This window comes from Coregonus clupeaformis, chromosome 15 (genome assembly GCF_020615455.1).
Source record: "Coregonus clupeaformis isolate EN_2021a chromosome 15, ASM2061545v1, whole genome shotgun sequence".
In the NCBI taxonomy this organism is placed as follows: domain Eukaryota; kingdom Metazoa; phylum Chordata; class Actinopteri; order Salmoniformes; family Salmonidae; genus Coregonus; species Coregonus clupeaformis.
The window spans coordinates 17087448-17101540 of NC_059206.1; the positions used below are offsets into that span (position 1 = coordinate 17087448).

The 14093-nt window shown below is 43.5% G+C and overlaps 3 protein-coding genes across 6 annotated transcripts in view; all 3 read left to right on the forward strand.

Annotated features, from left to right (window-relative positions):
• Positions 1 to 2476, forward strand: part of LOC121582683 (seizure 6-like protein) — a 38367-nt gene extending 35891 nt beyond the window's left edge. Inside the window, exons 16-17 of the mRNA XM_041898671.2 lie at positions 544 to 649; positions 792 to 2476. Coding sequence (XP_041754605.1) covers positions 544 to 649; positions 792 to 821 — 136 coding nt within the window. The 3' untranslated portion in view covers positions 822 to 2476. The remainder of the gene's footprint in view (positions 1 to 543; positions 650 to 791) is intronic.
• Positions 2477 to 3895: 1419 nt separating this feature from the next.
• Positions 3896 to 7908, forward strand: tpst2 (tyrosylprotein sulfotransferase 2). Of its 4 annotated transcripts, none has more exons than XM_041898673.1 (8): positions 3896 to 3975; positions 4658 to 5029; positions 5187 to 5432; positions 6286 to 6442; positions 6664 to 6824; positions 6959 to 7157; positions 7229 to 7288; positions 7396 to 7908. In XM_041898673.1, exons 2-8 carry the CDS (start codon positions 4812 to 4814, stop codon positions 7426 to 7428), a joined length of 1074 nt encoding a protein of 357 aa, XP_041754607.1. In that variant the 5' UTR covers positions 3896 to 3975; positions 4658 to 4811; the 3' UTR covers positions 7429 to 7908. The 4 variants fall into 4 exon arrangements, with proteins under 4 accessions (XP_041754607.1, XP_041754606.1, XP_041754608.1 ...); XM_041898672.2 differs by lacking the exon at positions 3896 to 3975 and having other exon boundaries at positions 3987 to 4687; positions 4810 to 5029; XM_041898674.2 differs by lacking the exon at positions 3896 to 3975 and adding an exon at positions 3987 to 4317.
• A 2788-nt stretch (positions 7909 to 10696) lies between these two features.
• LOC121582686 (polyubiquitin-B) lies at positions 10697 to 12757 on the forward strand. The gene is given in 3 exon segments (XM_041898676.2): positions 10697 to 10804; positions 11647 to 12508; positions 12510 to 12757. Coding segments are annotated over 2 exon segments (921 nt in total). The 5' UTR covers positions 10697 to 10804; positions 11647 to 11653; the 3' UTR covers positions 12576 to 12757.
• Positions 12758 to 14093: the final 1336 nt, after the last annotated feature.

The window sequence follows — 14093 nt, forward strand, 5'->3', positions numbered from 1 at the left end:
AAATTCAAGTAGCTAATACCGCTTTCATTAAAAAATATATAATCCCATTTGTTGCCCAGTGAATGGGAGTCCCTGAACTCTCTACTTACTTGAAGACACTGGAGCTGAATATTTTGTATTAAATTCCATTTAAAAGCAATATTGTCCATCAATGGTCATATGGAAAATATAAAAACAAATTGCCCTTGTTACCTTCCTATCTGACCGTGCAACCTTTGTTACGGTTGAATAGCATCAGCCACAAGGTTACAGAACATTCAGATAGAAATGTATTGTGTAGAACAGACATTATTCTCTGTCATGTAGAATAGGGAATCTTGTCAGCTGCTCGACATATGACAATTCTATCTTCAACATTCCAAACGTTTCACCTCATTAAATAGGCTCCAAATGAATGAGGCAAGTGACTCATATGAGAACAGTAATATTATTTATCCTGCTCAGTTTTCTCTCTCTCTCTCTCTCTCTCTGCTCATGGAAACAGTTGTGTCATGAAATGTTTTTATAGTCCTGACACCCTGCTGTTCCTCTCTTGGCCACCAGGTGCCGCTACAACTCCAACCTGCGGCTGCCACTCATCTACCCACACCCCTACAGCCAGATCACAGTGGAGAGCGAGTTTGACAACCCACTCTACGAGACAGGAGGGGTGAGGAAGTACACGCATGCACACACACACACACAAACACACACACTAAAAACACACACAAACATAGTCATTGTATGAGACAGGAGGGTCTTTAATACTGGTCTATAACATCTCTCTCTCTCTTTCTCTCCCTCTCTCTCAGGACACCCGTGAATATGAGGTATCAATATGAGGACCTTCTCTACTGTTAGAATCCCAAAATGAAGAATCTTCCAGCCCACCAACCCCACTCCCTACCCCTCTCCTCCTCAGCCCCGCTCAAAAGAAGTGATGTAAATACAGACTGACTATAGTCCCGCCCCTTCCTCCCATGACCCTGTCCTCCAGTCACAGAGAGAGGAAACAGCGAGAGGGAAGACGAGTAGGAAAGGGAATGGGTGAGCGAGGAGAGAGGAAGAAAATAGGAAGAGAGGGGAAAGGAGAGGACAGGAGATACTGGGTGTTTCTCAATATTCTTACTACCATTCACTGAGCACGGAACGGTCGGAGTATGAGTCCAAATCAAAGTATGCGAAATGGCCACGGAGGGCAGTTCTTAGATGCGTACTTTGCTTGTAAACATTTCGAGGCATGCATCAATGCAAGCTTCAACTGAAATATTCCCAGGATTGTTGACATAATATGACGCAACCACATAAAAAACAATGCAACATTTCTTGAAATCAATGGCGGCTGGTTTTGAGCTGAAGCGAGAGAAAATGAACTCCGACTTTGGAATGAAAAGTTGCCCACTCACATCTCATATGTTGCCTGACTACAATATTTTATCTTGATCTTGTTCATTTTGGCATATTTAACTGCCTAGAATATCCACTGTAGTGTGCATAGACCGCAGGCTAACTGATGAAGAATTGGTAGCTAACTTTAGCTAGCTAACGTTAACCACAAAGAATTCGTAGCTAACGTTGGCCATCCACCTTTCATAACAACATTAGTTTTAGGTTGTTGGTTTTTTGTACAACTAGCTGGCTAGCTAGATTAATACGATTCACATATAGCTAGCTGATAATTACAAGCTTGGGTTTGCTTTATGTAGTTATCTTGTTTCGTCTGTATTGGTCAAAGGTAATACAGTAGCACAGGAGTGCGCAGTGCTTCTCAAATGTACATTTGTATGCATTCTCCACACTCTCATCCTCACAAGAATGTACTCAAGAGAAGGTCCTCGGAGAACGAACTCAGAGCATGAGAGTGTGGAGCACAGTAGCATGCATATTGAGAAACACCCACTGTGAACGGGGGCTGCAGGCGTTGGGAGATAGAGACAGAAGCACTATTTACTTGTGTCTACCATTAGCTATCAAATACAGGGACAGAGGGAGGGAGAGAGGGGAAGTAATAGGTGGGGAGAGAGGGAGACAGAGGAAGGAGGATGGGTGAGAGATAGAGAAGGGGAGGGAGAGAGAGGAGAGGAGGGGAGGGGATAGAGCCAAAGGGAACTAAGTATTGGTACATGAATGTGGTCCATTGAGATGTAAAACGTAGGGGTAAATTGGCACCTTAAAATCAGACACAGGAAGTGAGGTTACTATCTCTTCCTGTCTGCAGTCATTTCTAAGGCCTTGTCTTAGAACAGTTTGTAGTACTGGTTTTACCATAGTAACTGACCTTCCCTGTGCAAGCTCAACCAATCAACCATAACAACACCAGAAGAGACCGGCACCAGATTATGTATTTATTTTGATGTAAATGTGACGTTTTATGCAGATTAATGAATGTACATTTTCATTTTGAGAAGAAAAAAATAAAATATGTACCATGTTACTGATTTCCCGAAATAAATGGTAAAATAAAAAGTATAATAGAATCTTTATAAAAAATTAAAAATAAACACTTGTCTGTCATCTGTTATTTCTTCGAGAGCTAGGGACGATCAGGTGACTCCCAGTGTCACACCTAGATGAGCTAGAAACAGTCACAACAGTCACTGTCACTACGCATAACATGGAACAACTGTTTTACACTTGGAACATGAAGAAGAGAACATTCTCTCCATTCTGGCTAATTCAACAGTACATCCATACAGACCCACACATGCTGTATCTCAATACTTCCTCACATATTCCTTTTCTGGGAGCATTGCCTGGTAGGTAAAATAACTGTTGTTTTTCACTTATTGTGCAGTCTCTTGTCTCTCACACACACTCAAGTTGTGACATAGTTTCTGTTTCTGTTGAAACTGGTTCACTTTCGTTCAGACCCATCAGTTTTGTCATCCCCTGACCTCAATAGACAACAGCCTCAAAAACACAGTTGCTTCTCCATGTTTCAATACTTATTGTTACTACCTGTTTTTGTAAATAAAAAGTTACTGTTGCAAAAATTGTTATTTACTTAGCAGCAAAGATTTGAAAACAAGTGGGTGCTATTCTTAGGGTGTGTGTTTGTGTGTGTCATTAACCAACAAAACAGCTGAATAGAGAGGGGGGTCAGACTCAAAGAGTTTGTGTGTGTGTGTGTGTGTGTGTGTGTAAAGGCAGGCGTGACTGAGTAGTGCAACAGAAAGTAGTCACAAGAAGCATAAAAAAATAGAAGCTTTACCCTCAGAACTGGAGAAAGTATATGAGTTATTTGTTCTCAAAGGTGCACTATGCAGAAATCGCTCCGCTATTTCCTGGTTGCTCAAATTCTAAGCGTTCACCTAATTTCAGTTTATGTGACAAAACAAACAAGTATAGTACAGATAATCATTGTATCATCTAAACCACTGTGAAATATATTTTTGATAACCAAAAATATTGTATTTTTAGCTGTTTGAAGCTGGTGTACAAAACTGAAAGTAAAAGACACAAAAACTAAACTTAAGAATGGGGAAGCATATAAATAGTGCACATAGAACAACATATCTACCACTTCTTAGACATGCTTTAAATGAGAATGACAGATCTATTACTCGCTTTTCTGTGTGAATTTGGTCAGGTCGCCCAAAAAGTTACATATTGCAGCTTTAATTAAGGGTTAGGGTCAGGGGAGATTTGTCATTCAAATTTTATTTAATTTGGAAGTTGCAATTGTCCCACTGGGCACACACTGGTTGAATCAACGTTGTTTCCACGTCATTGCAATTAAATTACGTTAAACCAACGTGGAATAGACGTTGAATTGACATCTGTGCCCAGTGGGGTGACTTCTGTCCTCTAGCATGGAGATAAAACAGAATAAGGCCTACTGGGTCAGAGAAATCAGTCCTGAGAGTGCTTCAACCTCGCCTCTCTTTTCTAACTACTTCATTCTTCCTTCCGTCCCTATCAACTCACTCTGTTCTGCACCAGGCTTCACACTCATACTAGTTCACCACAGTTCAGCTTCCTCTTCCGCCCGTTAAGGTACAGAAAACATTCTCTCTCTCTTTCTTTTATGTAAATGTTTTATAACAGATTGTGTATTTTGTTTGCCTTTTGTTGCTTGTTTGTCTCTTTCAACCGTCGTCCCTTTCTCACCCTGTCCCCTCCACCTTCCCTCTCTCTCCCTTTATCTCTCTGTAGGTTGGTGTATCTGCATATCTGTGTTATATTTATTACCGTGATTACTGGAGTGACAGCAAAGGTTCTAGAATGCCTGATAAGACTATATGAAGTTTGCATTTCATATTTACTGAGACAGGCACTGACTTGGTGAATAATAATATAGATGTAACTGATGCAACACAGAACGTGTCCAGACAAGAGGTTTGTTTGAATCCCCTGCATTACCCTTATCTTTGATATTTGCATCATGAACTCCAAACAAAGTTTTCCATCTACACCATAAAAATATTTTACCTGTGCAGGAATAGGCCCTGGGTGTGTTGTAGTAAGATTTCTGTAGTAAAACAAAAACCCTTTCCAGGTTGTTGCGGAGATACAGCATGAGGAGGAAGTGGGCATTTTTTTAGGAACCTGCCAGACTAGTTCCTCTCAGATAAACACTCCAGTGTTCTGCAGTGCTCCCAGAAGAGAGAGAGTTTTTATGCATTGAATATGAAATGTACAATTTCCTGTCCGTCTTGTTTCTCTCCCTCTATTCCAGAAAGTACCTCTCTACCTTTATTTCACCAAGGTCAGTCTCACTGAAACTTAAAATCTGTTCTACAAGAAAAACCTGGTAAAAATAGCAGCACACACAGTTGGCCTACTGCCTATGACCAAGAGACCATGACCAAGCACAACCATTTCCATCAGTGATGCGTGTGTCAGTACGGAAGGGGTTAAAAGGGCTCCTGATCCTGGGTGGACTCTACACCCTGACCCAGTTCCTGCGTTTCTGTCTGCCTTGCCGGCAGCCATCCCAGGGTGCGGGCGAACCTGTGACCGTGCTGGTCCGGGACGGGTGGAGGGTCAGTGCTGACGTTCCCCTGGTGTTTGTGGGAGGGGTGCCTCGCTCCGGGACCACCCTGATGAGGTATGCCAAGAGAAAGGAGGGGGAGAGTATTTATTTACTTGTATTTACCAATGTACTGTAGTTGTATTATTCTAACACTCAATATGGTTATATACTGTATGTATTTACCTCTGTACCCTGTCATTTTGATCTCTGTCTTATTTCCCACCCTGTGTAGGGTCATGCTGGATGCCCACCCTGCGGTGCGGTGTGGGGAGGAGACGAGGGTCGTGCCCAGGCTGCTGGGCCTAAAGCTGGGCTGGGCTCCTGAGAAGGAGGGGGTCAGTACCAAGGTCCTGGACCGAGCAGTCACTGCCTTCCTCCTTCAGATCATAGCAGGACACGGGGAGCCAGCACCTCTACTCTGCAATAAAGATCCCTTTACTCTGAAGAGCGCTAAGTACCTCGCTCATCTCTTCCCCAAGTAGGTCTGACATACTTTACTATACACACACACACACTCACACACACACTTCCATCACAAGACACATATACTCTTAAAAAAGAAGGTGCTATCTAGAACCTAAAAGGGTTCTTTGGCTGTCTCCATAGGATAACCCTTTGATAACCCTTCTTGGTTACAGGTAGAATCATTTTGGTTCCAAGTAGAACCTTTTTGGGTTCCATGTAGAACCCTTTCCACAGAGGTCTACATGGAACCCAAAATGATTCTCCCTGGAACCAAAAAATGGGTTTTACATGGAACCAAAAAGGGTTCTTCAAAGGGTTCTCCTATGGGGACAGCCGAAAACCCTTTTAGGTTCTAGATATAACCTTTTTTTCTGAGAGTGTACACTGACCCAAAAGCCTCTGTCACCACACATAATGGTGTGATCTAGTGTGGCTTTTAATTTAATTAATTAATTAATTAAATTGTAATTTAATATGCCATTTAGCAGACGCTTTTATCCAAAGCGACTTACAGTCATGCGTGCATACATTTTACACTTTTCACATGCTGACCTATATGAGCCATATAGACAGTACAAGAGTGAGTCATTAGTGACTCACTCAGCAGCCTGGTTACCTCCTACAGTACAGAACACATAGTATGACTGAATACCAGAGCTCAAAGTCCTGATGGAACAGGAGATAACTTATCTACTTTTTCTCTCTTTGCTTGTCACTGACTCCGCCTAACTGGGGTTAGATAGAATTATGAGCAGTGCTTGGGGTGGGAAGTTGTAAAGTTATCAGTTTCTCTCTTTCTCCTCAACATTTCTCTCCCTCCTCTATCCCGCCATACCTCTACGTCCTTCCTCTCTCTCTTTCTGCAGCTCTAAGTTCCTGTTGATGCTGAGAGATGGCAGAGCGGCAGTGTACTCTATGATTTCGCGTCGTGTGACGATTGGTGGCTTTGACCTCTCCAGCTATAGGGACTGCCTGGCCAAGTGGAGCAGAGCCACACAGGCCATGCTGACACAGTGCACTCAGGTGTGTGTGTTTGTGTGTCTATCTGTTTAGGTGGTTGGAGAGTGGTGCCTGACGTGTGTGCGTGCATGCGTGCATCTGTGCCTGCATGTGTGTGAGTGCGCGCCTTTGTGTGTGTGTTTAGGTGGAAAGTGATGACCAACCATGTGTGTGTGTGCGTGCGTGCCTCTGTGTGTGTGTGTGTGTGTGTGTGTGTGTGTGTGTGTGTGTGTGTGTGTGTGTAGGTGGGCAGTAAGAGGTGCCTGGCTGTGAGTTATGAGAGGCTGGTGCTCCACCCTCGCTCCACCCTGCAGACAGTGCTAAAGTTCCTGGGTCTGCCATGGCACGAGGGGGTTCTGCACCACGAAGAGGCTATAGGAAGACCTGGAGGAGTCTCACTGTCAAAGTGTGTATGAGTGTATGTCATAGAAGGTAACAAGGCCATGCTACATCACAAAGACTCGGAGGAGTCTTGCTGTTTTGGTGTGTGTTTATTAATGTGTGTGTGTGTGTTTGTGTGTGTGTGTGTTTGTGTCACAGAACGGAACGGTCCACAGACCAGGTGATGAGGCCAGTGAACTTAGAGGCTCTGACTCGGTGGGTAGGTCACATCCCCCCAGACGTAATGGCAGACATGGACGCTATCGCCCCCATGCTAGGGAGACTAGGCTACGACCCCAGAGCAAACCCACCGAACTACGGACAGCCTGACCCACAGGTCCTCAACAACACACAAAGGGTACGGACACACACACACACACACACACACACAGGTTTTGCTGATGTAAACGTTATGTCCTCTCTCTATAGGTTTTGAGGGGAGACTTTAAAACTCCTGTAGCAGGCCTACATCTGAAAGGACGGCCCCTGGTGAGTCTAACAGAAAAGCCACCTATCCTCAATGTCTAGGCGACTGCTGATTGACTGTTTTTAGTATAGAACTGATCAGTGTTGGTTCTGTCTACATCCTTCTTTAGACGTCCATGAAAGGTTCACAGACAGAGAGGTGACAGGGTCAGCGCCTGGAACAATGGTCACCCCTGACATATAACCCCTGATTATCCTCTCAGGGAAGACAACAGCATCAACCAAAAGGCTGGTGGCTAAGCATCAAGCACAGTCACAGGGCATTACCATTCATGTTCTCTAGACCTCATTGATCTGAAAAAGTGATGTGCAATGGAGAAAAGTATATGACATTGTTTTTTTTACATTTAAAAAATGTATTTACTTACTTGAATAGGTTCTCTCACTGCCTCCGTTTTTTGGGGTCCTTACAAAAACAAAATAATGGACAATCTTCACTATATTTTTGGTGGTATCAAAGTGCAGCCAGCAGCCATATGGATGAACGGAGACAAGGGAAAAAATGTGCTCTTTTGGAATCCGAGAATGAAAACACTTACACACTCATCTCTAACATGTAGGCTCAGCATTCCTGAACAGTCCCATTACAAGTCAGAATGTTGAATAAACTTATTTTTAATTTACTTTACCTGTTGTCCGCTGATTTTGTCCTTATGTAGGAGGTAATCTGAGACAAAATATCCACAAATGTTATTAGCCCAACTTTCAGTACGCTGGTCTGTATATGGTTAGTATTTCCGGATTACATTTTCAATACTGATATAATTCGCAGGTGACAAACACTTGCACAATATGGCTGAGCCTAACCAAACCACAGCTGATTGCGAGAAAACCGAGCCTAACCAAACCACAGCTGATTGGATGCACACTTCAGTCGACTATGTTCGGTTACATTCGGCTATTGTTGACACATTGTGCATCACGTGCAATGCGTGAAGAGATTGAAATTACAAGTGACAGAACCTACAAGCACCGCAAAAAGTTGGCTAAACAACCCTTTCCTGTGGATACCCTATCTCCACCTCCTACCGCCAAAAGGACCAACAGCATGTACAACTGGTAAAGTAAGTGTAAATATAATTTTAGTCAACATTCTGGCTTGTAAAGACTGTTGCGTCTTTTTTGGGGGCGACTTCGATCATACTGATAATCCATGGATTAACCATGTTTTAAAAAGATCAGACTGTCACCAGAGCGGTTTAGAAGGTATTGTAGAGATTTACTTGGTTCTTCGCGCTCTATCAACTCCTTGTGGTGGGCCGGGTGCCTGCAGGCTGACCTCAGTCATCAGTTGAATGGTGTTTCCTCCGACACATTGGTGCGGCTGGCTTCCGGGTTAAGCGGGCGGGTGTTAAGAAGCGCAGTTTGGCGGGTCATGTTTCGGAGGATGCATGACTCAACCTTCGCCTCTCACTAGCCTGTTGGGGAGTTGCAGTGATGAGACAAGATTGAAATTGGGGAGAAAAAGGTGGTAAAATACAACAACAAAAAAGGTTAAATTCATGTCCATGCAGGGCTCTAGTTGTGACGTTTGACTTTACCATTTAAATACAATTTGCAGACTGTCGGCCACACTTGATAACTTGAAAACTAGCACTTACTAAAATAAGCAACAACTAACTGGATGGAACAGTGAGGCACATAACACACAGCACCCCTTCTACCGGCGTTTGGGGGGAGGGTTCTTGAAATGTAACATCCAATCAAAATCAGCTGACAATTCAAACTGTTTTTGCAATACAAAATTCTCCAGACCTCCAAGGGAGGTGTGACATTAAAACCAGTAGATAGTGATAGTGCTGACTTCATCCACGTATTCCTACGGAAATCTCTCGATGGCACATGAAGCCGGAAGTATTTGAATTTGAAGCGTGCCATATAGCTGAATGGGGCTGAATGGCACCAAAAGATTGCTAAGGATCATGGTGAACGTGGACGTAACTAGCAAAGGATCACGGTCGATGTAATCGTTTTCATATTTTCTTAATGTCTATGGCAAGAGGGCGCAATCCTCCTCGTAGCCTGCTAGCCCGTGATTGGTATGTGTCAGCACGTGGTCCTGTGTGACAACAAATGTAGTAGTCAGAATGGATCACTATTTCATTAAATATGTTGATTTGTAGTGAACTTTAAAATAATTCATAGTGGGGATCGAACTTCATCATAATAAACTAATTTTAGAGGCCAAAACGAGCGTCTAAAAAAAGATTTGGGACGTTTTGGTGATCGTAATTTACATAGGCTTTCTAGGGCATACCAGGGCTTTTGGCACCGCTAGATTGCTACGCAGTAACCGACCAGCAGAGCTTGTGACTTCACTCTCCAGACCGGACACTGGGGGCCTGATGGCAACAAGAGACTAGCTAGATATAGGATGGTTGATGTTAGGATAAGGAATCTTTATAAGAGGGGTGGGAGCGGGGAATGGCTGTGCCTGTTTGTGTAGAATGAAAATGTTGATCCATGCTGTAAATAATTTGTGTTTCTATTAAATCAATGTTATGGCCTAAAATAAACTGTCCAATCCAGGTTACATTCTTCATTGCATATACTGTATGTTTTGATTCAAAAACTCTTCCCTGGTTGATCTCCTACACTAACTACACTGCTGCTTAAAAATGTAGCAAAACTGTGCTTACTCAAAAAGTAAAGATGTTGGTTTTACTGAGGCACCTGTGGGCCTGGGTAAAAAAAAAATGCTTGTTACTTGTCAGTGTTCCAAACGGAACAGTATTTGTCTTTTTACCTAAACATGCAAACACCATCAGATAGAATTCATAGCAAGACGTGCATTGGGTTGGTCAGATTTGAAGAAATATAACAGAACAGATAAACTGGAATGACATTCACTCTCAAGGGACGGGTTGCCAAAAATAACTAACTGAAAGACCCCCAATAACATTTTACATTTTAGTCATTTAGCAGACGCTCTTATCCAGAGCAATTTACAGTTAGTGAGTGCATACATTTTCATACTAACATGACTGCATTGAGGCATATGTCACTGTGCTTCTATGGCTATATGCACCCAAATTGTTGCATGCCCACCCACAAACGAATTTCTGGCTACGTCACTGTTACTGACATAAGTTATTAACTATCTAAAACACAAACCGACTTTACTAGTTGGCAAGGTTAATACTGCGCCATCTGTGACTGGATTCGCGTTGATTGCGCAGCGCGTTGCTAGAGAACCACGACTCACTATTTTTGCACATTTCTACCTCCGCCAATGGACGACCTCTTTTATATGACCATTCTTACACCATTTCTTAAAAATGAAACATGAATATAAAACATCTTCAATTTCATATATGTCGTGGAGTTAGTCACTTTTATGGACAAAATCCATATGATTAAGGTTCTTTTATCAAAATCCGCAGTTTATAGTTCCATTTGGTGTAATGGCGAAGGGATACGTAACCGGCGACGTATAAATACCACAGCCCTTTGTTTGTGATAACAGACTCGTTTACAGAAGACTGGAGATTCAAGAACATCGGCGTTGAAAATTTGCTTGTAAGTAGGTTTATCCAAAATGAGCACGAAAGACAACTTTTTTCACAAAGGAACTTAGTTTAGCGTAATATTCATTATAAGGTAATTGCCTTTCCAGTCTTATTAAGGAGGTACGAATAGACGTCGACGTCAGACTAGCAACTTTATGGTAACGTTAGCTAGCTACGGTAGTTTATTGACTAAAATAAAGTTATGGTGTTGGCTAGCTAACTAACCAGCTAAAACAAGGCGCTCAACAATAGGAACATTTAAGGGTAACCCTTTGCATCAAGCTAGCTATTTATCTAGCTAGCGTACGTTAGCAGCTCAGGTGGAGGGAATGGTTGGCTAGCTAACAGTGTAAAACACCGCGCTCGAGACCTAAACCCAGCTAACATCCTTGACCTGGTTAAACGGGCAGTAAGTCTTATTTTGATGTAAAATGGGCTTAGGCGAAGTTAATTAGCGAAAAATATTGCGTTTTGGCTGCAAATGAAATGACTGCACTATATATTTTCTAAATGGTCAGTTAGCTAGTTATTACTTCAGGACTCGACTGAGGTTTTTATGACAATTCGACGAAAAAATGACAGCCGCTAGTCAACAGCTTGCGAACAAGATAATGGAGCTTGTTCTAAAATGGTGGCACCTGGAGCCTACTGATGTAATAGTCAGCTGAGTTCTACCTCCAATGGGAAGAGCTTTGCGCTACCCTATTTAGAAGTTAACCCACTGCATTTCGGAATTGTTATGAATACTAGTTTGATACCTGTATGTATACCTGGTTTAATACATTGTTTATTAGGCATATTGGTTTTAGGCTTATGTGATCAGTTTTAGTCTTAACAATTTCTCTTCCCCAGTGTCAAGATGCAGATCTTTGTGAAGACCCTTACCGGCAAGACCATCACCCTAGAGGTTGAGCCCAGTGACACCATCGAGAACGTCAAGGCCAAGATCCAGGACAAGGAGGGAATCCCCCCAGACCAGCAGCGTCTGATCTTCGCCGGCAAGCAGCTGGAAGATGGCCGCACCCTCTCCGACTACAACATCCAGAAGGAGTCCACCCTCCATCTTGTGCTCCGTCTGAGGGGAGGCATGCAGATCTTTGTGAAGACCCTGACTGGTAAAACCATCACCCTTGAGGTTGAGCCCAGTGACACCATCGAGAACGTCAAGGCCAAGATCCAGGACAAGGAGGGCATCCCCCCAGACCAGCAGCGTCTGATCTTCGCCGGCAAGCAGCTGGAAGATGGCCGCACCCTCTCCGACTACAACATCCAGAAGGAGTCCACCCTCCATCTTGTGCTCCGTCTGAGGGGAGGCATGCAGATCTTTGTGAAGACGCTGACTGGTAAGACCATCACCCTAGAGGTTGAGCCCAGTGACACCATCGAGAACGTCAAGGCCAAGATCCAGGACAAGGAGGGCATCCCCCAGACCAGCAGCGTCTGATCTTCGCCCGGCAAGCAGCTGGAAGATGGCCGTACCCTCTCCGACTACAACATCCAGAAGGAGTCCACCCTCCATCTTGTGCTCCGTCTGAGGGGAGGCATGCAGATCTTTGTGAAGACGCTGACTGGTAAGACCATCACCCTAGAGGTTGAGCCCAGTGACACCATCGAGAACGTCAAGGCCAAGATCCAGGACAAGGAGGGCATCCCCCCAGACCAGCAGCGTCTGATCTTCGCCGGCAAGCAGCTGGAAGATGGCCGTACCCTCTCCGACTACAACATCCAGAAGGAGTCCACCCTTCACCTTGTCCTGCGTCTCCGTGGAGGCAACTAGTTAACTTCTCCTCTGCTCTTAACGATGTCTCATCTTAACCCCAATTTCCCTCCATCCCTAATTCCCTCCTAACCTCCAACCGCACCCCTTGACCTCTACTCCAATCCCACCTCTGACTTCCCCTCCCACCCTAATCTCTAATCCCCAGCTCTTTTTTGAATTTCAATAAAGTTCAAGCATTCCTGACATTGTCTGGTTGTCTTTTGGAGTAAGATATTTACATATTTGAATAGCACCTGGTTGTAATGGCTTTAACTGGTATTGCCAGTTTCTAATTTGAAGTACTAATGCCTCAGAGGCAGTTCTAGTTCTATGGTATGTTAAACCTAATTGAAATACCTTGTGCTTCTGGATTATCTTGGCAAAGGAAAAATGCTCACTAACAGGGATGTAAACAAATTTGTGCCCAAAATGAAAAGATTTCTGCATGTGGACAATTTCTGGGATCTTTTTTGGCTCATGAAACATGGGACCAACAATTTACAGTGCTATGAAAAAGTATTTGCCCCCTTTCTAATTTTCTCTACTTTTGCATATTTGTGGTACTGAATGTTATCAGATCTTCAACCAAAACCTAATATTACATAAAGGGAACATAAATGAACAAATAACACACTTATTTCATAAACAAAGTTATGCAACACCCAATTCCCCTGTGTGAAAAAGTAATTGCCACCTTACACTCAATAACTGGTTGTGCCACTAGCTGCAATGACTCCAACCAAATGCTTCCTGTATTTGTTCAGTCTCACGTCGCTGTGGAGGAATTTTGGCCCACTCTTCCATGCAGAACTGCTTAAACTCTGACGTGTGGGTTTTCAAGCATGAACTGCTCGTTTCAAGTCCTGCCACAACATCTCAATTGGGATTAGGTCTGGACTTTGACTAGGCCATTCCAAAACTTTCAATTTGTTGCTTTTAAGCAATTTTCATGTAGACTTGATTGTGTGTTTTGGATCATTGTCTTGCTGCATGACCCAGCTGCGCTTCAGCTCTCAGACTGATGGTCTGACATTCTCCTGTAGAATTCTCTGATACAGAGCAGAATTTATGGTTCCTTCTATTAAGGCAAGCCGTCCAGGTCCTGAGGCAGCAAAGCATCCCCAAACCATCACACCACCATGCTTGACCTTTGGTATGATGTTCTTACTGTGGAATGCAGTGTTTGGTTTTCGCCAGGCATAATGGGACCCATCTTGTCCAAAAAGTTGACTTAGGTTTGCCAAAAAGCACCTGGATGATCAAGACTCTTGGAAGAATGTTCTATGGACAGATGATTCAAAAGTATAACTTTTTAGACATGGTTCCAACGGTTTGGGGAAGGCCCTTTCCTGTTTCAGCATGACAATGCCCCCGTGCACAAAGCGAGGTCCATACAGAAATGGTTTGTCGATCGGTGTAGAAGAACTTGATTGGCCTACACAGAGCCCTGACCTCAACCCCATCGAACACCTTTGGGATAATTTGGAACGCTGGCTGCGAGCCAGGCCTAATCGCCCAACATCATGGCTCAACCTCACTA